The sequence below is a fragment of the Parasteatoda tepidariorum genome, chromosome 7, assembly GCF_982258835.1.
Source record: "Parasteatoda tepidariorum strain Cologne lab strain chromosome 7, Ptep-v5.0, whole genome shotgun sequence".
NCBI classification, from domain to species: Eukaryota; Metazoa; Arthropoda; class Arachnida; order Araneae; family Theridiidae; genus Parasteatoda; species Parasteatoda tepidariorum.
The window spans coordinates 63,477,099-63,499,204 of record NC_141761.1 but is presented as its reverse complement, the minus strand read 5'-3'; the positions used below and the strand labels follow the sequence as shown (position 1 = coordinate 63,499,204).

Genomic DNA, 22,106 nt, shown 5'->3' with positions numbered 1-22,106 from the left:
AGCTTAGGATGTAAACAATTGTTGTCTGAATAATGTGGAAAATCCAGATAGGTTTCGGTTTATGTAAGAGCATATCACTTATTATAACAAGAATAGTCGACAACTATATTTCAGTATCAGATTAGCAAGCGAAGTGATTTTGAAAAAAAAAAAAAATGGCGAAATTGTTCCGGAGTTGGTGAGTATTAGCGAGCAGGGATTGATGGACCCCATTTGCATAAATTTTATGGAAAGAAAGTGTTTGTCTTTAGAAATCAAAATCTATGTTTGTGGTTCTTGGCAATAAATATAATATTGTTTTTAATAAATATGTTTATTTCGAACATATATTTTTTTCATATCTATTTTTTTAATATATATATTTTTTTAATGCCAGGCACTGAACACTCTTTCTTCATCTCGATGGATGCCAGAAATGTTGTTCTTTTAACGTTACCCGGTAGACAATTTTGAACCTACGTCGCGGAGGCATACAGCATCACCCAAACCTCAGGCCGGACACGGAATTCGTATCAACCAGCCATTGCTGGAATTCGAACCCGGTTCACCTCAGGAGAATGCGAGAGTTCTACCCCCTGAGCCATCACGACTCTTGCTTCGTAGGTAACCGGGATCAAACTCACAACTCTCCAAATCTCAGCTCTTTGCCAGAAATGTGAACGACTACTTTGCCGACAGTGATAACTGTGCGCTTTAATATAGAACAATTGATAAACACAGTTTTACTTGAAAAAATGAACATAAAAGAAAGAAGAAAATAAACTTTTTGTATAGAAAGAAAATAACGTTGCTTACTTAAAAGAGTTGCATGGTAATATTTTAAAGTATTGCACCAGAAAACAAAACACTAATTTTAAAAAAATTATCGATTTTTTACATCAAATATATATTTAATATCTTTGTTAGAATTTTGGTAGAGAATCGCTCTACTGGTTTCCTTGGTTTATTTTATTGCTCCCAAGTTAAGCTTAGAGCGATCTTGAATATTTAAACAATAAATGAAAACAATAAATGTTTCTTTTTTATATTAAATATTCCATAACTATCTTTTTAAACCAGTTAAAAGTTTTATTTCAATTGTTACAATAATAATATTTTTATGCTATAAAATCATTTTAATTTATTAAATTGCAATGTAAACTACCTATAAAATTACATCAGACTGAGTCTTGTTAAGTTTATTGAGAAAAACAGAAAATCAACAACGCTGTTTAGGAGAAAAATAAATATTTCTCAAATACTCATTCTAAAGTATCAACATTTTCGAAAAGAAATACTTAGGCAACTATTTAAAAGTGAAATAGCTGTTGGTGTAATTAAACAACTTTACAAAACTTCTTTCTTTTCCATCCATTTATTTATTTATTTATTTTTGCAAAGTAATACTGAAATATGTTGTCATATGTCATCATAATTATCAGTCGCATCTTGCTTTCCAGAAAAATATTCAATGTAAATCAGATTAAATACCTGTAAAATGTCTGAACATTATTGAAAATGTCAGTAAAATATTCGGAATACGGGTATGAAACTGAAAAAAAAAATATTAAACATGTCTATAAAATATCTGATCTATATCATTTGAATATCATTTAAATATTGAGTAATGATAGGATACCGATGAAAAAATCCGTCCATTACTTTAACGTCAATTAATGACCTTCATTATTGAAAAAGAATTAAGCTTGACGCAATATCATTAAGGTTGACGTTGCATAACGGTAAAACTATATTAGAGGAAGGGATATTGGTTGGGGAAATTTGTCAACATTAGTAGAATGTCACTAGAAGATTTTATTTAAGAAATATACATTTGTATTGATTAAATTTTCGAAATTGACTTCTTATTACTTATATTACTTGATTTATTTTGCGCAAGATGGCAGCACCATGTGTTGAGAATATATAAAAGGGAAAAGCAGCTATTAAGGAAGTTCAAGAATTTGATGCAATATGAGTTATTAAAAAAATATATCTGGGAAAGGGGAATAAAGGTATTTGGTACAGGTATAAATATCAGCCAGCTTTTTTATAAGAAAACTTCACGAACTGTCAGGCAAATTCGAAAACTTTTATTTAAAATATGACAAAGATATTATGGGATGTATACCGGATAAATTCTTCTTACTGATGTTTGAATGAACGAAAAAATATTTTGAAACAGGGAATAAATCTATATATGTACCATAAAATTGAAATATATATATACCAATCTTGAATTTTTCTGTTTTTGCACGAATGAAAAATTATCAATCGTTAACTTTTAATTACATTTTATCCGGAAAGCGTGACTCTCACGTTCTGTTTTAATAAATTCGATTTTCAATCGGCCCGGTTAGAAGTCGTAAAATTTTTTGTGCTTTTCATTTCCAGGTAATTCCAAGTTTCTAGTGAAGGTAAATTTTCCCCTGAGATTGATTAAGGAATTTCTTAATTTTCTGGATTGGATCCAAAATTATAATTTTGTGAAGTTAAACATAAAAATTCCGACTCCACTATTTGGACCTTTTGTTCAATGTCGGCGATCAAATCCGATTAACAAAAAAAAATAAGCAAATTATTAACAAATCTGCCCTTCAGATACCTGTATAACCTAGGTCATTCTCCAGGTGCGAGTTGGAAAAAAAAAGAAGGAAAAAAAAAAGATTAAATAAAATTATTTTTACGATACATTATTAAGTAAGAATCATCAATTTAGGATGTATATGTTACGGTTAAAGTAATAAATCCGATTATTAATAATACTAACTGGTCAATATTAATAATAACCGCTTCGTTTGGTCAAAGTGAGAAATATCGCAAATTATTTATTTTAACCGGCTATTATTAATAATAACCAATGATGTTTGATCAATGTCATCAAACAGTTTATATAGCATTGGGATTTGGGTGTGCCTGTTTGTTCATGTGTTACGGTTGAAGTGATAAATCTGGTTATCCTTGATGCTAACCGGTCAAAGTTAATAATAACCGCTTCTTTTTGTCAAAAGGAAGATTTCCGTATCATGACCAGTGGCAGAATAATGGCCAAGTATTGGCAACTTCCGGGCAGCGACCTTCGAGAAACTAAAAATAAATCACAGAAAGGTACCAACTCGAAGGGTATAACTCGTAGCCACCCCGGTCAAATATCCACATGTTTTTTTTTTTTTTTTGTTTTTTTTTTTTTTATTTTTCCAGTTTAAAATCAATTTGGTGCCTTGGTGATTGCAGTTGGCGGGGCAGATAACGACACGGAAATATCCCCAATAAAAACGCGAAACAATGACATAGACCAAACTTCATTGGTTATTATTAATAATAACCGGTTTATGTGATAAATTCGCTTAAATTATTCACCTTAACCGGCTTATTTGGTTATTATTAATACTGTCCGGTTGGTATTAATAATAACCGACTGTTCACATTGACTATAACACATAAATATATGATTTTAAAATAAAATCAGTTTGTTAATTAGGCATACCCATAGCACAGAGAGAATATTAAGAGGAACTGGAATTAAGCTTAACGGAACGGAAATGGATAGAAATTATACGTTCTAAAATCATTTAAAACAGTTGGCGGAGAATAAATATTTAAAATACAATTTTCTTTAATACACAACTATAAACATGGATGCATATTTTTAAAGCGAACTTTTGTCTCCTTTTGTACAGTGGCATAGAAGATAACAATAAATTCACGCCAACTCGTATTACATTGTAAAAACTTTACTGACAGTATTCAAAGTGCGCCAACATTAGTGTTTTCGGGAGTGAAATTAATTCGATGAGATTGGTGCTAACTTTCACTACTTTAGGTGTCTAAATTTAAATTACACCCTTAAATTGTATGTAAAAATTCGATATGGTACGAACTTAAAATAAAGTGCTTCTTCACACCATTTTTTTTTTGGGGGGGGGTTATTTAACACCATATTCAGAGAGATATTACTCCACATAAAGGAAAGAAATAAGAGACTCTAATATCAATATTATTCATTAAACCATATTTATAAAAGTGAAGAATGATAATATTACGGCATTTAAATCTTGTAAGAGCTTTTAAATGGGTAATATTTTTCTGATAAAATTAAATTTACTTCGTTTTCTGAATAAACATCTGAATCACTATTTGGGCCTTAATAACGTTGCTTAGATAATGTAATCATTGAAAGCACTGATCATAGACTTACAAATATTTTAACGTTTCTGAAATAAAATTTTTCCTTTGAACACTAAGAAGTTAAATTTCTAATGTCGTAGAAATAAAATACGTTCACATATTGAATTGTTTGATGTGCCCTGTAAATTAACAGATTGTGTTTAAATGAAAACGAATTTGGATAAGTATGAAATTAGGTAGTCAACACTGAATTTATTTCAGTTCTAAGAAAAATATGTTAATACAAATAATATTTACTCATATAAGCTCTGAAAATATTTTCCGTAATATTTATTATTTTAAATGGATTATACAGTGGTCGAAAAAACTACATTATTTCTGTAATTTATTACAACTACTTTTTTAAAATATAGTTACTACAAACAATGCAAACTTCAGTATTTTAAGGAAACGAACTTTGTTGGAGAACTTAATTTACACCTATGTTCAAAATGGTTTTGAATAAGAAATTGGTCAACATTAAATGTAACGGAATAATTAAGAAATATTTATTCATGCTTACATGAGCCAGTTTCTTATTCCAAAACATTTTTTTTTCGAAATTTTTCATTTAACCTTTAACATTTATGCCTTTTTCGACAACGAATATGTAATTAAAGAAACGCAAAATTATCAAATAATTGCAATTTTTTAATTGTTTAATGCTCTTTTTTTTCCTCTAAGAAATTAGGTACATCGAAAATGCGTTCCCTTCCTTTTAAATAAGATCAGTGTTTCGCGAGCATTCATTCGCGTGGGAAAGTGCGACTAAGGTGATTAATTATCTATTTTTCGTAATGGCTTGTTTCAATATTATTTACACGTGATTTTAAATACGAAATTTCTGTTAAAGCTGTGCCGCGGCTACAGGGTCATTTTCACTGCATCCCACACTGGGCTAGAAGACCATGATCATTGGCCAAAAATCAAAATTAAATTTTCAACTAAAATATGTGTAGGCAGTTTTAATATAGCCCAAATTAAGTATTCATAATCATTCCTAACATTATAATTTACTTTTTAGACCAACGAGAGTACAATGTAGTGAAAAATATGTTAAAGAAATTTTTTTTAATGTAACTTTTAAATTTGTATTTCAGAAATCTATATAGGAATTTCACCTTACTGTTGCATTTTTATCAGAGTAATTAGTCTGAAATTATAGTACAATTTTTCAATTTGTTGGATCAGTTAATACTCTTGATAAACTTATAGTTTATATCTTATCATTTGACATTTTGCAGTGTTTGAATCACTTTCGAAACTTATCTACAAAAAGTTCCACAAGGTAATTAGCTAAACTTTTTTTTGTTGTCTTCTTTGATGTTTCTTCTTTCGAAAAAAACCTGCCCCATTTTGCCCATATTGCAAAGGTGGACTAAATATACCGAAAAACAAAAATTATATTTTTTTTTCATGCTATCGCGTTATTTCGTAATTAATTCGCTTTATTTTGTAATATTATTTTGGAAATATAATTTGCTTTTAATTTTTAATATAAAATTACGAAAACTATTATATTTTCATTGCTATATTTAATTATTTAAACGTACTATATAATTTTTTTTTACTCGACATATTTGAGCCGCCATTCTTTTTTTTTTTGCTTTTTTTTTTTTGGTATTTCAAAATTTCAACTATGAATTCAATTTACCTGCACATAAAAACCCCCAAATTTTGAAACAAATTTTATCGAAATACTAATTTTGGCCACGAAACCTTGGATGCTGGCCCACTGTGCATCCATTAACTTACTCGTGAAGATTTGTACACATCAAATTCGAAAAATTATTTGCTTTAGAACCGTGTTTTTTTTTCAAAACTAATGTTAAAAGTAGTTGTCAGGAATCACTACAAACTACTTTTTTTGTATCGCCACTATTCACTACAATGTTTTTAAAAAAAAGTAGCGCACTACACTACAAACTACAAAAAAACGTAGCGACTACAGTAGTTTCACTACTTGTAGTGTGCTAAATCCGATCACTGGGACTATATTAAGAATTTTAAAAAATGTAAGAAAAGTTCAAATACGTTACAAAAACCTATTAAGGTTAATACATGCCAAAATTAAACTAAAATAGACATTAATTGCCCTAATAAATATATACTAAGCCAGACTGCTGAAAATAGAACTTTAATCTATACCTCTTGAATTGCTTCCGTCTAATTAAAGAAAATAAGCATATTTTTATGGTAGTTAGTCATTAATATCCATAACCATTCATCTTTGACGCATTATTACGCACGTTATAAGAATGTTACACCCATTGACTCAATTCTTTTTGGAAAAATATATAATTTGTATAAATAATAGCGTCAAATAATCATTGAAGAAAATAGAAATACAACACTTTCTTAATGACTGTAGTTATGCAACGCTTTAATTTCCTCTGGAGATTTACGTTAACAAAACCTAATTTAACACTGAAATTACGTCAGACTTTTCTCCTATAAATATTTTTACAAACTTTGAGACAAAGACAGGAAGAAATTAACTATTTTAATATGTTTCGGAACTTAGGTAAGTCACTTTTTATTGTAAATTTTAAAAATTAAGGATTATAAACTCTTCAACTTCAAATTTAAAATTTTTTACACTATGGATTTAATTCTCTAATAATAAAATGAGTAGTTTGTGTGTCTCTGTTAACTTCAGAACCATTTGCTTTATCATATTGAAGAGTGGTTCAAAGGGGGTAATTTTAGTTCCCGATCCTAAAAATCATTCAAAACTTTTGCTAAACTCATCGGGGAGATAAGTTTAAAAAATGTACTTTATTCATGGGTTTAAACCCAGTTATCTTAGAACATATTTTATTTTTTCATATTGAAATTTAAAGAGTGGTTGAAAGGTGTTAATTTTAAATCCTGATTCTAAAAATCATTTAAAACTTTTATTTAAATCATCCGGGAGATGTGTTCGAAAAATTTACTTTTTTCATGGGTTGGAAACCATTTGTTTTATCATATTGAAGAGCGGTTCAAAGGGGATAATTTTAGTTCCCGATCCTAAAAATCATTCAAAGCTTTTGCTAAACTCATCGGGGAGATAAGTTTAAAAAATGTACTTTATTCATGGGTTTAAACCCAGTTATCTTAGAACATATTTTATTTTTTCATATTGAAATTTACAGAGTGGTTGAAAGGTGTTAATTTTAAATCCTGATTCTAAAAATCATTTAAAACTTTTATTTAAATCATCCGGGAGATGTGTTCGAAAAATTTACTTTTTTCATGGGTTGGAAACCATTTGTTTTATCATATTGAAGAGCAGCTCAAAGGGGATAATTTTAGTTCCCGATCCTAAAAATCATTCAAAACTTTTGCTAAATTCATCGGGGAGATAAGTTTAAAAAATGTACTTTATTCATGGGTTTAAACCCAGTTATCTTTTCATATTTTATTTTTTCATATTGAAATTTAAATAGTGGTTGAAAGGTGGTAATTTTAGTTCCTGATTCTAAAAATCATTTAAAAATTTTATTTAAATCATCCGGGAGATATGTTCGAAAAATGTACTTGGGTTGGAAACCATTTGTTTCATTATATTGAAATTTAAAGAGTGGTTGAAAGGGGGTAATTTTTGTACCCGATTCTAAAAATCATTTAAAACTTTTATTTAAATCATCCGGGAGATATGTTAGAAAAATTTACTTTTTTCATGGATTTAAAACCAGTTATTTATAAAAATTTAACTGCACCATTCTTCATTTTTTTCATATAATTTTAAGTAAATATCAGTGATGTTTTTTTAGCTTATAGCTCTCATTAAAAAAAGAATGTTATTGCATGTTCTTTGATATTTAGATGTTTTTTACCCTTTATATCAGTTAGACTCATTGATCAACGTGAATGTGGTAGCATACGTAGAATACTTCAGCGAAATGAAATTTCTAAAGCTATCTGAAATCACGTGAAACCACGAAACCACTTTTAGCCTTTGTATCAGATAAACTCAATGATCAAATACAACATGCAACACCGCTGTCTTTTTCTGCGTTTAAAGTAAAATCTTCAAGAATTAATTACAGTTATTCGTCATTAAAATTTCTTTAATTTACGAAATCAATTATTGATAAATTTTTACGAAATGATTAAATTAAAAAAAATTAAAACTACTTCTTTTGGATTTTATATTTTAGAACAAATACTATTCCCATAATCAAACAGATATTTTTTGTAACTGTTAGACTGTTTTTTCGAATTCAAAAATAGAAAAATATATTTTTGTTTCTAAATTTCAGCTCCAACGGTATTTGAAATTAAAAAATAAATTATATACTAAATTAATGAAATCTAGTACTAATATATTCAGGAAAATCATGAAAATCACAATTCAATTACTGAAGCCCTCATTGCTAAATTAAGGTACTCATTGCATCAAAAAAGATACTAATTGGAACAAAAAAATTATGTACTATGAAGTAAAATATTGCAGTTGTGACATTAGGTCACAGCCTAATTTTCTAAAGATCCTGTTTTTTTTAATCAATAATACTAATTCTGTCGACTTAATTTATAATTTTGTAATACATTTTTTTATTTCATCATCTTTCTTTAGCCCCTTAAGCTTTAGGTGCAATTTGGACATTTTGCCCCTAAAATTCCTTACCAGCTCCTTGAAGAGCCCCTTTCTTTCGAGAACATTCCACCCTTTTTTTCGTTTCTGAGAATTCGCACTGGTTGTCGGCATCTTTCATCTCCGCGTGTATGTTGTGTTTCTCAACCGTAACTGTTAACGTATAATCAATTTTTCGTCTCAACTCGTAATTTTTAGATAATTTAACTTTAACTTGCACAACATGTAATACAACTTCAACTTTAAGTTTTTGTATCTTATAAAAAGGAGGAGCGCGAAAGACGAGATGCTTTCGATATTTTGATGGTCAAATAATTTGCTGCCCTCCGCTTAACGGAGTTTTTGATATTTTTTTGCTCCCACCCCCCTGAGGTGGAGAAGCTTTTTGGAAGAATGGCTTCCTTGCGCCATCTTTATTTGTTGTTTTGTTCTCTGTAACTAACTCATCAGCTGCCATGTTAGCATTTTTTAATTGCTGTCCTCACCGTAGAAGCTACTCCAAAAATTTCAAAGAGTTGGATTGTCGATGTATTGGATAACTTATGATGAAAAGGAATGCATTTTTCTGGAGTAGTCTGTGACTGAGCTTGTCGTCATGCTGCTTTTAACTTTTCAAAAATCAAAGCCGAGAAGAATCCGAAATTCTGGGAAATGCTCCAACCGATTTTTTTGTGCGGAAAGACCGGTGTTTCCAGTAAACTACTAAAATGATCCATCACCAACCAACAGTCGTCTAAATCTCATCTAAAAATTTCCTTTGCACGGAAGCTCCTGACCTTCTCCCACTACTCCACCATTGGACACTATTTTCCTGTCTCTCAATATGGATTCACCTAAATAAAAGAACTATTGGTTTTTTATAAGTGACTATCTTTCTTTGAGTGATTTATTCCTATAGATTTTATAGAAGATAACGCCAGGTAAATACTTTGTTTTTCCTGTTTTTCTCTTTTAGATATGGGTTATTCGGACACTATGCGTAATTGTATTAATTGTCTTTTTATGATTCGGCCATATTTCTTCTAAGTTCAGTTGTTATTTTTATATATGCTACTTTTTTTCATTTTTTTATACCCAACCGTAGCAGGGCAGCAGTAATACTACTAATTCCTTCAAAAGAAACATAAAAAATTGGAGCTAATAATGCTTAATTAATTTTGGTATTAGTCACTACACTGTAAAAAATTCCGGATCAAATTACCATATAAAGTACCAGCAGTTTGGGTGCGTCATCTGTAAAATTCATTTTACCGTGAAACCCATTTTTACCGTTAAATTTTATACCTCAATTTTTACAGCAATATTTATTTAATTCGAGTGATTCAGTGAATTTACAGTTAAAATTACCATATACGAAACTTTATGTCCTGTAACATATTCAGGTAAAAAGAACCAGCACCCTGATTGTCGGTACTTTGTGCTGGTATTAGTGTAATCGGTGCAGTTTTAATAAGTTTAAGTACATTTATATAAGCACAATGTGTTACATTGGTTTATTTAGTACCAATTGAAACTGAATCACTACTGTTCAGTTTTAATATAGATAACGTGGAAAGAGATTTTAACCGCTCTTCAAGGGTAGTGAGCAGCTGTGAAAATTGTTTGTTTGGGGTAAAGTTTGCCTACAATGGGTGGACCTCAGCAAACGCTTCAATACAAATGTTTCCAATGATAATGAAACCAGTAAATCTTTTCTTAAGGGAAGTCAAAAACTTCCGAAGTTTGACTTATGACGCTTTGACTTTTTGAAGTTTTGTTTGAAGTTTTGACTACTAAGAACTCATTTTGCATAATCTAAAAACATGAAATCACCGGGGAGGACAAAATATAATAATTAATAAAACATATTGGAATTATTTAAGCTTCAATCATTAATTGTGTTGATTATGTCTTTCAATTTTGTGCATAAATCCGTAGTTTTATTCAGTACCGATTTATTGATTTTTCGCCCTGTACTGAGAACCGGTTATCAGCTAATGTTAAATAAATTTTTAATTGGGTGACAGTTTAAAATAAAATGAAAATTCTACGTGGGGGTTAAGAAGGGATCTATTTCAAATATTGTACTCCACTTTCCCATGTATAAGAATACTATCCACACCAAAATATAAAATTTAAATCTCTTAGACAAACAAAATTTTTCCAGAATATCTTTTAAATAATTCTTCAGTTTTGAGTGTATTTATTTGCATTCATTTCAAGTGTTGAAACTTTTGCAATAGTTAATTTTAAAATATCCACAATAGGATTCACAATTATGGCGTTTGAAGAATCACAGAAAATGTTTAGCACTAGTTTAAGCCGAATATATTTGCTGACGTATATTTTTTAATTTTAATCAATTATACTTTCGTAATTGCAAAGTATTCTGATATGACCTCCCTTAATAGATATTTTTAGAATATACATTATACGCTCTTAAGGTATATTCAATTAAAAAATGAAGTCAAAAAAGTATGTACAATAGGTGAATAAAATTAACATTCAAATAGAGAAAAATCAAAAACTCGATAAAAAATCGTAAAAAATCGTACTGCAAAAGATGTTGAAACTAAAAGCATGAAAACCGGTTTAATTGTTGGCAATAACAGATAAGGGAGAGGTGGGCTAGTGTGAACATTAATTAAAAATTTGCAAAGAAAAAAAATTTATATAATTTTTTATTCATGAAGTATTTTTAGCAATAATTTGTACGATTATCTGCTTTCCGGTTTATATCTGGTAGATTATATCTGGTAGAACGAAATATTTTCATTTTTCCATAATTAATATATTTTATTAAAAAAAACGATTTTTGTTAACTCTAGTCTCACAACATGTGTACAAACTATGTGTAAAAATATGAATACACACTATGTGCACAAACATGTGTACACACTATGTGTACTAGCATGTGTACAAACTACGGTGGTACTGTGGACAAACTTAATAAATTATTAAATAACCATTTATTACAACCCAGAAAGGTATATTTATAAAGCCAAAATGAAATCAATTTTAATCTTTACCTTATTGGTGAATAAATATTGACTTACTTCAATCAAAATACTAACTAGCAATAGAGCTATGCTAAGAAAGACATGCCCCCTTATTTCCCTTTTGACAACTTACTATAAAAATCAACATTCACTGTTACCAATAACGTGATAAGTTATTGCATTTCATTTCATTTTTTTTTCTTGTTATAATTTATTACGATTTCGAAACTTCTTCAAAGATAATGTCACAATGTACAAAGCATAATTCTCCAAAATCAGTCATCTCCAACTATGTACTCTAAATCAAAATAGTAATTTTACTACCGGTCTTAACATTAAATACGTGTAATTGCTTATAGCGACGAGCTCGTTATAACGATAATTTAATCTGCTGTTATGAATTGTCGTTATAATGAACTTTCATTCGCTTCAAAAATAATCTTGAACTTTAATTGATTCTTTGAGATGTTATTATCAGGTTTTGGGGGGAAATATAATAATTTTTTTAAATTATGTATGGTTTTTTTTCCTCTTGCAGTTGAGGAGTGTGAACAGGATTACCATGATTATTGTGTGGGAGATCTTAAACCTGATGACATTGTCATCAGTGGAATGGCAGGCCGTTTTCCAAGCTGTGATAACATAAAAGAACTCAAAGAGGGTATCTATGCAAAAAAGAAACTTGTATTTTATGATAACAAAAGATTTCCAAAAGGTATGCCCTTGAGTTGTGCAAATTTATTTATAATCTTACTCAAAACGGTATTTCTAGATAAAATTATGCCAAAATAAATGCAATATAGAGTAAATATTACATAGATTTAAACGATAATTGATATTTTTCTAATTGGTGATCTTAAAAGGTTGCTTAAAGAAATAGTCGCGACAAAGTGGATAGAAGGTGAAGCTAGGCAACAGTCAACGAGAGCCTGAGAAAAAGGGCAAGAAATTTTAATATTAAAAAAAAATTCCTCCTATCGAATATACAAGTACTAAATATTCTTCGATTACAAAAATTAATTTTATTCTGCTAAAGTAAAAGCAAGGAAAATTAGTGTCTTTTTTAATTTCAACTCATAATGTATTGCTTACATTTTACGAATAACTCTTAATTTTAGTCATAACGTCGCTTTGAAACTAAATCGTAGTAACTCAAAAAAGCAAATCTTTCAGGAGAGCGATTTTTTTCCTGCACTATTGTATGTTAAAATTTGAAATGAAATACGTAATATTGGGGAGGACATTTTGAAGAACATCGTTGTATTTTGAAATAACTCTCCACTTTTAATAAAAGTTTTAGAGAAAAGTGTTGCAACTCAAAGTACCTTAACTTATTCCGAAATTACCACAAAATTATAAATGCTACAGGAATCAAGCCTAGTTCATTGAAAAATGCAAAAAAAAAAAACAGGTTTTTTTTAAATGTAAACTATTTTGCAATAGTCGCCATATCTTCGAGTCAACCTGCGGTGGAAATTCCTGAAAAGTTAGAAATCGCTCTCCTGAGAAACTTGCTTTTTTGAGTTACCACGGTTTAGTTTCAAAGCAACGATAAGTTGTAAGCAATGCTTTATTGCACATGAAATCGTACTTTCATTTTTATCGAAATCTTAATTTTTTTCAACAACTTATACTATGTTCTCTATATGCTTAATTTGAATTGTACTATTTTATGTGAAAATAAATTATGTAAAGCTTGCATTTCACATTAGTTCATGTTATTAGGTATCCTCTGGCATTTGAATAAAAAGCAGTGACGAATACTATGATGATAAGCTCATGGTATCTATTAGTAATTCAGAGGAATTTCCTTCAGCTTTATTTTATTAAAACTAGCTTGGATGTATGATTCTCTGCAACAAAAGCTGATACTGATTGCAGTAATTATTGCGGACTGCATAAAAAATACTGATAATGATTGCAACTTCGCATCTTCTGATTCGAGTATTTTACTAAATCAACGTAGAGTCATGAAACCTGCATGTATAACGATTTTTAATGGCGTAGATAATGATAAAATATCAAAATGGGGCAAATTTATCCAACACAATGCAACAATAAAGTAAGTAAAGTCACTTGGTGAGAAATTGAATAAACCACAAAATATAAATAAGGAGAAAGAAATATTAATTACCAATCAAATAATAAATCAAACTCTCAATTCATATTTCAGAGTGATATTAACTGGGCTTTAAACTGTAGCATGTCCCAGTACCATAATAATAGTTATGAAAAAATAAAGATATATAAATTTAGGATTTAAATAGAATTAAATAAATTAGGATTTTTAAGAAATTTTAAAAAAAATAAAGAAATATAAAATTCCTAGAAGGGTTAAATTGGCTTTTACAATGAAGATGGTACTAAAATTAACTCAAATGAATGAGTAGCGCTGAAAAAACCAAAAATATCCATATCAGTACCAGGGCTGAAGAGAAGTTAGAGAAGGGCTGGTTCAGTCCTAGCTCAAAACGGAAGCTATGATTCCTCACCTCATGACGTCACGCAGCACAGAGATCTCGAAAATCGTAAGTAAATGATATGAAAACTTACTGCTTTTTCTTCTTTTCGTTATCAATAGCAAAATTCTAATAAAAGTTCTTAAAAGTCTAAGCGAAAAACAAAAAACATAATGCTTTTTATTCACAGCAGCATAAATTCTTATAATACATTTCCTAATTCATTTGATGTCTCCTTTATATTTTCCGAGGTAAAACATGGAAAATTACGTTTTCTCATTTTGTGCTTTATAATTCTTACTAGTCGCTATCGCGCAAGCTAATATTTGACTACTACTGTTAAATTTTTTCCTATCAGATGAGAAGAACATTACCTCAAAATAAAAAGAATATGAAAAATAATGAATGCATTGAAATAAGTTTCAAAAAAAGAATGCTAGTTAAATGATGAATAATTTATTTTTAAAGCGAGAAGTTGATGCGGCGCCGCCATGACGTCACTGACTGAAATCAGATGCTCGGGACAGAACAAGTTTCTTCAATTGGAGAGATCCCTTTTAGCCCTGTATCAGAACATTAACTTGAATTTCATATTTAAAAAACACAATACGTTTAACACTTAAACAATACCTTTGCAGTTATTAATTTTTTTTCAATTCAGAATAAAATAAAATATTCTTTATTTAATCAAAATTTATTTGTATAAATACTTTTTTTTCAACTCATGTTTTCAAAAAAATGTAAGTATTTACAAACACTATTACTCAGCTTCCTACAGGTATTTTCATTTTAACAGTTAATAAATTTTTTTAAACAAAATATTTTCTCTGTAATTCGCAAATAAAATCTTTACTCAGTGAATAAAACTTAAGGAAATACAGTGTTAGATGAAACTATGGCGCCAGAGAGAAAATTGCAGGGCCTTGCAAATGTTGTTCTTAAAGTTAATTAGTTTCTTAAAGTTTTAAATTTAAGGTGAGAATGAAAATAGGGTAATGGAAAAAATATTTTAAACCTAAATTTATGTATTCCATACTATTTTAAGGTGTATATGATAATCCTGTTGGATCATCTGGATGTATAAGGAACTTGGATAAATTTGAAGTGGACTTCTTTAGTATGCCACACACATTAATAAATTCTATGAACCCAGGGTGCAGAAAACTGCTTGAAGTGACTTATGAGGCATTTGCCGATGCAGGTAAAATCACATTTAGCCTAACGTGGTTATCTGTTTGGATTAATAATATTAATAATAATTTAATTAAATAAATCTAGCAGGATCCTACGTAGCTCTTAGATGTAAACCATCTCCAAACTTTGAACGGATTTCCTTTCTTTTTTCATCGGTCTCAATATGATGATCGTTTGAAGACTCGTTGAAGCCATAATGATACATTGTTTAGTGTGAAATTATGGATGGGAACTGTAACAATTAACAGAAGATGCTGCTACAGTAAACATTGAACGGGGCATACTGTTGATACATCTATGTTTATTTTCAAGAAGAATTTTTTGTAAAACGCAGAATCTGACAGAGATGAGGAAAACAATTTTAAACCACCAAAATCTTTCCCCAATGCCTTACTTTATGTCGCCATGCAATGGGTACCAGCGCACTGTAGACTTCAAGGTAACGAAACTGCAGATTTCTTGGCCAAAGAAGCCGCCAAAATTCTACAAATATCTCTTAAGCCAGTTCCTTTCAACACCGCAAAAAGGCTAATAAAAATCACTCTTCGAACAACATTTGAGGCAATACTTCAAGAAGCAAACAAAGATAAGGACTGGCTGGAAGGAATTAAAGATATTCCGTCATGGCCAAGAGAAAAATCTGTGGCCCTTTATCGCCTTGCCACTGGCCATGACTGTTTATCAAAACACCTGTACAGAATCAAAATCTTTTCAAGCCCCTTTTGTCCATTATGTAATCTGCAAGAAGAAAGGGACGCTAACAATCTGAGACGTTGTCCTGCACTTCCTCCTGGGCCCTTGTGGGAACGTTATTGACGGGCGAGATACATTATTAGAGACCTAAAGACTCTTTCTTTCTTTGTTGCTCTTGCTTCCGTCTTTTGTTCTTTCTTTGCATTGTTCTCAGCTACAAATTTGTCATTCATGTCTGCCATTGGAAATAAAAAAAAAAATAAAAGAAACATCTTTACCAAATAAAAAGGAGATTTTTGATGAATTGCCAGCTTTTTTTAAAATCAATGAGAGTTTTACCATGTTGCAAATTAAGAAAAAACCATTATAGATATGGAGTGAGCCTGTTTGCCTCTAAGTGCGCGCCAAATGGATACCAAGCTTCGAGCGCGAAAGCATATCAACTTTTGCAACAGCACAGTCTTCTTTTTGCTTGCTTTCTTACATCGTGTGAAATGAGGAAAACAATACTGATTGAATAAAGACTATTGTTTTGCTTCCGTAAATATGCGTCGATGCAAGTGTACGCCTTTCCGAAGAAACTGATGAACGAATAATAAACATCTTTTCTTGCAGAAGGTGCTCTTCTACAAAGAAGCAAAAATAAAAAAATTTTATCTCGCATTTGATTTGTTAAGGGCATGTCAGCATAAGACACGTCTTTTTTAGTGGTCCGATCAAATCCAGTGCTTTTCAAACATATAGATGCTTCTTTTTCACGAACGAATGTTCGCCTTATTTATCGAAATAATGTTGCCAAGTCCAGAATTCCAGTAAGACTAAGAAACTATAACCCCATTTTTTTAGTAATTCTATGATATACATCGTAAAAGATAGCACGGATTAAGTCTCTGTCTGACGTGTTTAACTTTTAAAAGCTTTTACATAATTTTAAAAGCATATTTGTATAATTTGAAAATGAAATAAAACGGAACTCTATGCAGGTTGCGGATGATTACTAAAATCCTATACCGCAATGTGTATTTCGTGTCATTCAATCGCATTCGCAGAGGTTTAATCAAGGTAAAAAATATACGCAAACGTATTCGAATTTAATTGTACAATATTTTATAAAGATAATAACTTATATAAGATTGGAACATATTTTATAAAGAGAAATTTAAAAAAAAAATGTTTTTTAAAAAAACAACAAATTAAAACAAAAATCTTTACTCATGGTTCATATGCATCGCATTTAAAAGAGCTTAAACTCAGTTAACACACATGGAATATAAAAACCTAAACTAAACATCAGGAAAAAAGACGTTAAAAACTTGGAAAAATTGAAATTTCAAGTTATTTGTGTTCTGTTTCAGAGGAATTTTATTAATGAAATAATGGATTATATTGAAACTTCTTGCCGCATTGATTTTTCAACGCTAATTGTTCAGCATGTCATTGTTAAAGAAATCTTTTATTTAAATTTAAAATATTTACTTATTTCACAGCTAAAAAAAAATTTTTTTTCTTTTTTTTTTTTAAATACAGTATTGCTTTAATGCGAACTTTGATTTATTTTTTGAACAATGATCGTTAAAAGTTTTTCCTTTTTTTTTCAAGGCTTGAATGTGGTTAATATTAAACAGTCTTTTGTTTTCAATTATTTAAACTATTTGTACTAATACGGTGGATTTGAAAGAGTATTAATATGCTAGTATATCATAATTTTTTATTCCACAACCAGGTAGCATGTAAGAACGACAATGCAGATGACTAGATGGCAGACAGATTAATATTTTATGTTTTTAAAATTTTATAGTTATTTTCAGTGATCCAATAATATTTTTGTCTTTCCTAAACTAATACATATTGCGTTGCTTTGCTTATTATTTTTAGAATTATTGCTGCTAATAATGAAAGAAAACTCAGAAGATTATTTTCCAGAAGTTTAATATGTTTCCTACTAAACGTTTTGATAGAAAGTCACATAAACGTTTTGATAAATCAAAAAATGTGTTTTACGCAAGTATTCTTCACTTTTACAATTTTGCACGAAAAAAGTATTTTTTCAAGTTGTAAGAAAAATTCAAAAAGTAGTGATAGTAACTTTTTAATTTTTTTTATTTATGTTAATACATTAATGCAGATTTTATTGAGAAAAAAAATTACATATGTTTTCACACACCAACAAGTTTAAAAATTTTATTTTTATGTTGAATAAGACATTTAAATATGATTGTCTAGAGAGAAAAAATCACATTCAATTTTAAATATTTGCCTATAGCCAACAAATGAAACTATTATCCGATTATTGACTCTCCATCTATAATTTCAGGTTATGACCTTCCGGGTGTATATGGTGCAAATATAGGTGTTTACAATGCAAACAGTTCGACCGATTTCTTTATTTTGGGTTATTGCCAGTCAGATTTACAGCATGAGGGATACTCTTGGACAAAATTTGTAAATGCCAATCGCATTACATATTTCTTTAATTTGCACGGTAAGTATACCAATTTATTTACAACTAAATGGATATCCGTTCTTAGTATGAGGTAAAAATAAATAATTAATTAATTAATCGGTGCTAACCAACAATGAGAAATCATGCACAAAACTAATTGGTCGATAGTTCGGGGTTTCAATACGGAAAAAAATTGCAGTCAAAGGATTTTGTTTTAAATGCTTTAGTAAGGCTTCAACATGACATACCTAAGTTTCCTCCTAGGGAGAGCTGGGCGTTTTCTCTAAGGTCAAAAAACGTGGCCTTAAATAGAGCATATTTGTGTTTGTTTGTTTTTCCCAGTTATCTCACAAACAAAGCTCTGTATTGAAGAAGTATAAATTTTAGATCGGTAAATTTTGCAAACTTTCCCAAAATGATATATTTTAATTCAAATATGCTTACTTGACCTATTGTGAAAGTTAACCTAAATTGACAACTTTTTAAGTATATATCATTTTTTGCTAGACTTAAAGCTGAAAATGAAGTTAAAAAAAACATTTCGTTAAAACTATCGTTTGGATAAAGGCTACTTAATCTATGTTTTTTATTATTTAAATTTATTTCTCAACTCCTCATGTTTCACAAAGTACAACATGAGACTTACAGATGTGAGTGGACAAAGTACAATTTTAAATTAAAAAGAAATAGAAGAAAATTTGAAGTTTAAATTGGAAACAAAATTGCGTAAAATATTTAAGTTTTAAATGCATTTAACAATCAAGAACTAAACAGGTAGTCACAAAAAAAGAAGAAGAAAAAACTGATTGTCTCAATTTTGTATTTTAAGTTTTTTCTTTGATTTGAATATAAATTCAATAAAAGATAATGTGTTCTAGAGTTTCAACATCCTGACCACAGGAGCAAAGATTACAGTTCCCTAAATTAGAGCCGTGATAGCTCAGGGGATAGAGAGCTCACTTCCCAATGACGTTAACCGGGTTCGAATCCCTGCGATTGGAATCCCTCACCCGGCTCGTACTGACAATAGTGCTGACGTGGCAGAAGGTGCAGTGATACGGTGGTAGATGGATCATGGGTTAGAATCCCCTTGCTATCAGGCTAACCGAGGAAGGTTTTCGGGGTTGTCCTCTTCATGTAATGCAAATGCGAGTAAGTTCCATCAAAAAGTCCTCCACGAAGGCAAATCTCCCCCAATACTTGGTCTAAAAGTTCCCTTGCCTTCTGGATTGAATTTAAAATTACAATTATACGGAGTTGAACATTCTTAGTCGTAAGCCCAAAATTAGGTTGGCTGTTCAACGGCAGTAGTAAAATAAAATTCATTAAATTAACCCTAAACAAGCAGCTGTTAAAATTTCCATGTCCTGTAAGAATCTGTGTTAATTTCAGTAAACTATTTCCTACGCTCCGACAGCTGAAAAATAGCTGTAAATTTTTTTTTGTCCACGCTGCTCTCGGTGAAGCTAAGAATTAAGTATTTCAGTCCAAAACAGTTTATTCCCACGTTACATGTTTTCAGTGTGACAACGAGACAGACATCGGAAGATCAATATCAAAACAAGTCGCGCCTTGTCCTCCTGGTAAACTGGTCCGCTTCATCATTACCGAGATCACCCTTATGGCCCCAAACATAAGAAAAATGAACGTCAGCGTTACCATCGTGGTCCTCTATGGCGCTCGAGGTTAGCATATTTTTTGCGATTATTCCCCCCCCCCCCCACATTAAAATAACCATTGATCTTAAAGCTTGACCTGAAAATATGCCTTTGTAGATTGATGAAACTTTCTAGAAAATAACGAACTACATCATCACAGATTATATACAAAAGCTGAAAATTTATAGTTTCTGCTGCATTAGGTACTCTGAAGTTGACTTAACTGGATTGCTGCAAACCAGAAAGTTTTAGCTCTACGCATTGTATAAATTTTTAGTAAAATGACATGCAAGTACCTAAATATATTCAAAATTTCATCAGCAGTTAAAATCATCACCAAATATTAATCAGCTCTTTCATATCCTACTCTGAAGTTGACTCAATTGGATTGCTGCAAACCAGAAAATTTTAACTCTACACATTGTATAAATGTTCATTAAAATGACATGCAAGTACCTATATATGCCAGAAATTTCGTCAGCACTTAAAATCATCACCAAATATTAATCAGTCCCTTTATATCAGTGTTTCTTAACCTTTTTGGTATAATGGACCCCCTTTAAAATTTTTTAAGAAGTCACGGACCACTCTCCTGTGAAAAAATTAATTGCAAAAACCATCCATTATTAGAAAAAATTTTATTTTATTATTTTAATAGTATACAAAATTTTTATAATTAAAATTTTTAATGTGAAGGTTGCTGCTGCTTTTCCTTAATCAACAAATTGAATTGGGGGATAGTTTTCAACAAAGCAACGCGCATATCTTGTTCAACATTCAATCGATTTCGATGTTTTGTTTTTATTGTCACGAGTGTGGAAAATACCACTTCGCAAAGATACACCGTAGCAAACGGAATTATAGCTGCCATAGATCGCTTTACAAGCAATGGGTAGGCTTCCAAACGTTTTAAAAATTAGGAGTAGTTAGCGGACCCCCAAAATATGACTCATGGACCCCTTAGGGATTCATAAACCACAGGTTAGGAAACCCTGCTTTATATAGATCATTGAATTATTTAATAAAAGAGGTAATCAATATCAGTTTAACTCAAATGCTAAATCATAAAATTTGCTACCACACTAAATGTTGGAGAGAAAAAAATTGACAGAACCACACATTCTTTAGGTCACATCTTCAATTCAGACATAGATCTGAAAGAGGTTTTATCCATGGAAATGCTCAGCGACCGAACAGAGGACTTTCGATTCCACAGATTTTACGAGCATGTATATAGCATGTAGTACTCGATGGGTTTAAGCGGAGTCGAGAATCGAACCCTAGCTCCTCCGGATCGGAGTTCGATTCTCTAACCTCTGGGCTATCACACCCCACGTTTTCTTATCTTATAATTTATTTTGCACATCTCTTATAATGTATTTTTTTGAAATTATATTTATATTTAAAAATCATCATTAAAATCATACATATATGGCCAACAATCTTGTAGCTTCCTATTTATTTTTTAAGTTTTGCATAATTTGTCAAAATGAGTTCAGTACTTATTAGTTATATAGGAGATATTTACCATATTTTTGTACACACATCTTATGTTATAATATCAGTTTGGAGTAATCGGGTTGTTATGTCGAGCTTTTACTATATTAATATTCCACAACTGGTAGTTTTGATATTTAAAATGAAAAATCATTTTCTTTTAATCGTAATCTGTCTTCACTTAAGTTTTGTTTGAAATAACGATATTTAACTGAGTAGAATATCAGGTTGATAATAAAAATTGTCAAAGAGACATCAAAGAACCCTATTAAAAGTACCATTTTTTGGTGAGGATGAAGAAATCTTTTTTTTTTTTTTTTTTTTTGAAAAAAAATTCCTCACGTCGCGTCTTTTGACCTACGCTGACCTCGGCATAGGGTGTACTGAGAATTGTTATATCAGGATATATTTTATTAGGGGAAAAAAGTGTTTTCAAAGCATCAGGAAAACAGCCGT

At 30.3% G+C, this 22,106-nt stretch overlaps 1 protein-coding gene across 2 annotated transcripts in view; it reads left to right on the top strand.

The window, feature by feature from the left end:
* The first annotated feature begins 6,552 nt into the window (after positions 1-6,552).
* Positions 6,553-22,106, top strand: part of LOC107451272 (fatty acid synthase) — an 85,271-nt gene continuing 69,717 nt past the window's right edge. Inside the window, exons 1-4 of one of the 2 annotated variants that reach the window (XM_071183367.2) lie at positions 6,553-6,670; positions 12,245-12,421; positions 15,211-15,366; positions 18,367-18,534. In XM_071183367.2, coding sequence (XP_071039468.2) covers positions 6,655-6,670; positions 12,245-12,421; positions 15,211-15,366; positions 18,367-18,534 — 517 coding nt within the window. In that variant the 5' untranslated portion in view covers positions 6,553-6,654. The remainder of the gene's footprint in view (positions 6,671-12,244; positions 12,422-15,210; positions 15,367-18,366; positions 18,535-22,106) is intronic. The other variant, XM_087167945.1, reaches the window with a different exon arrangement.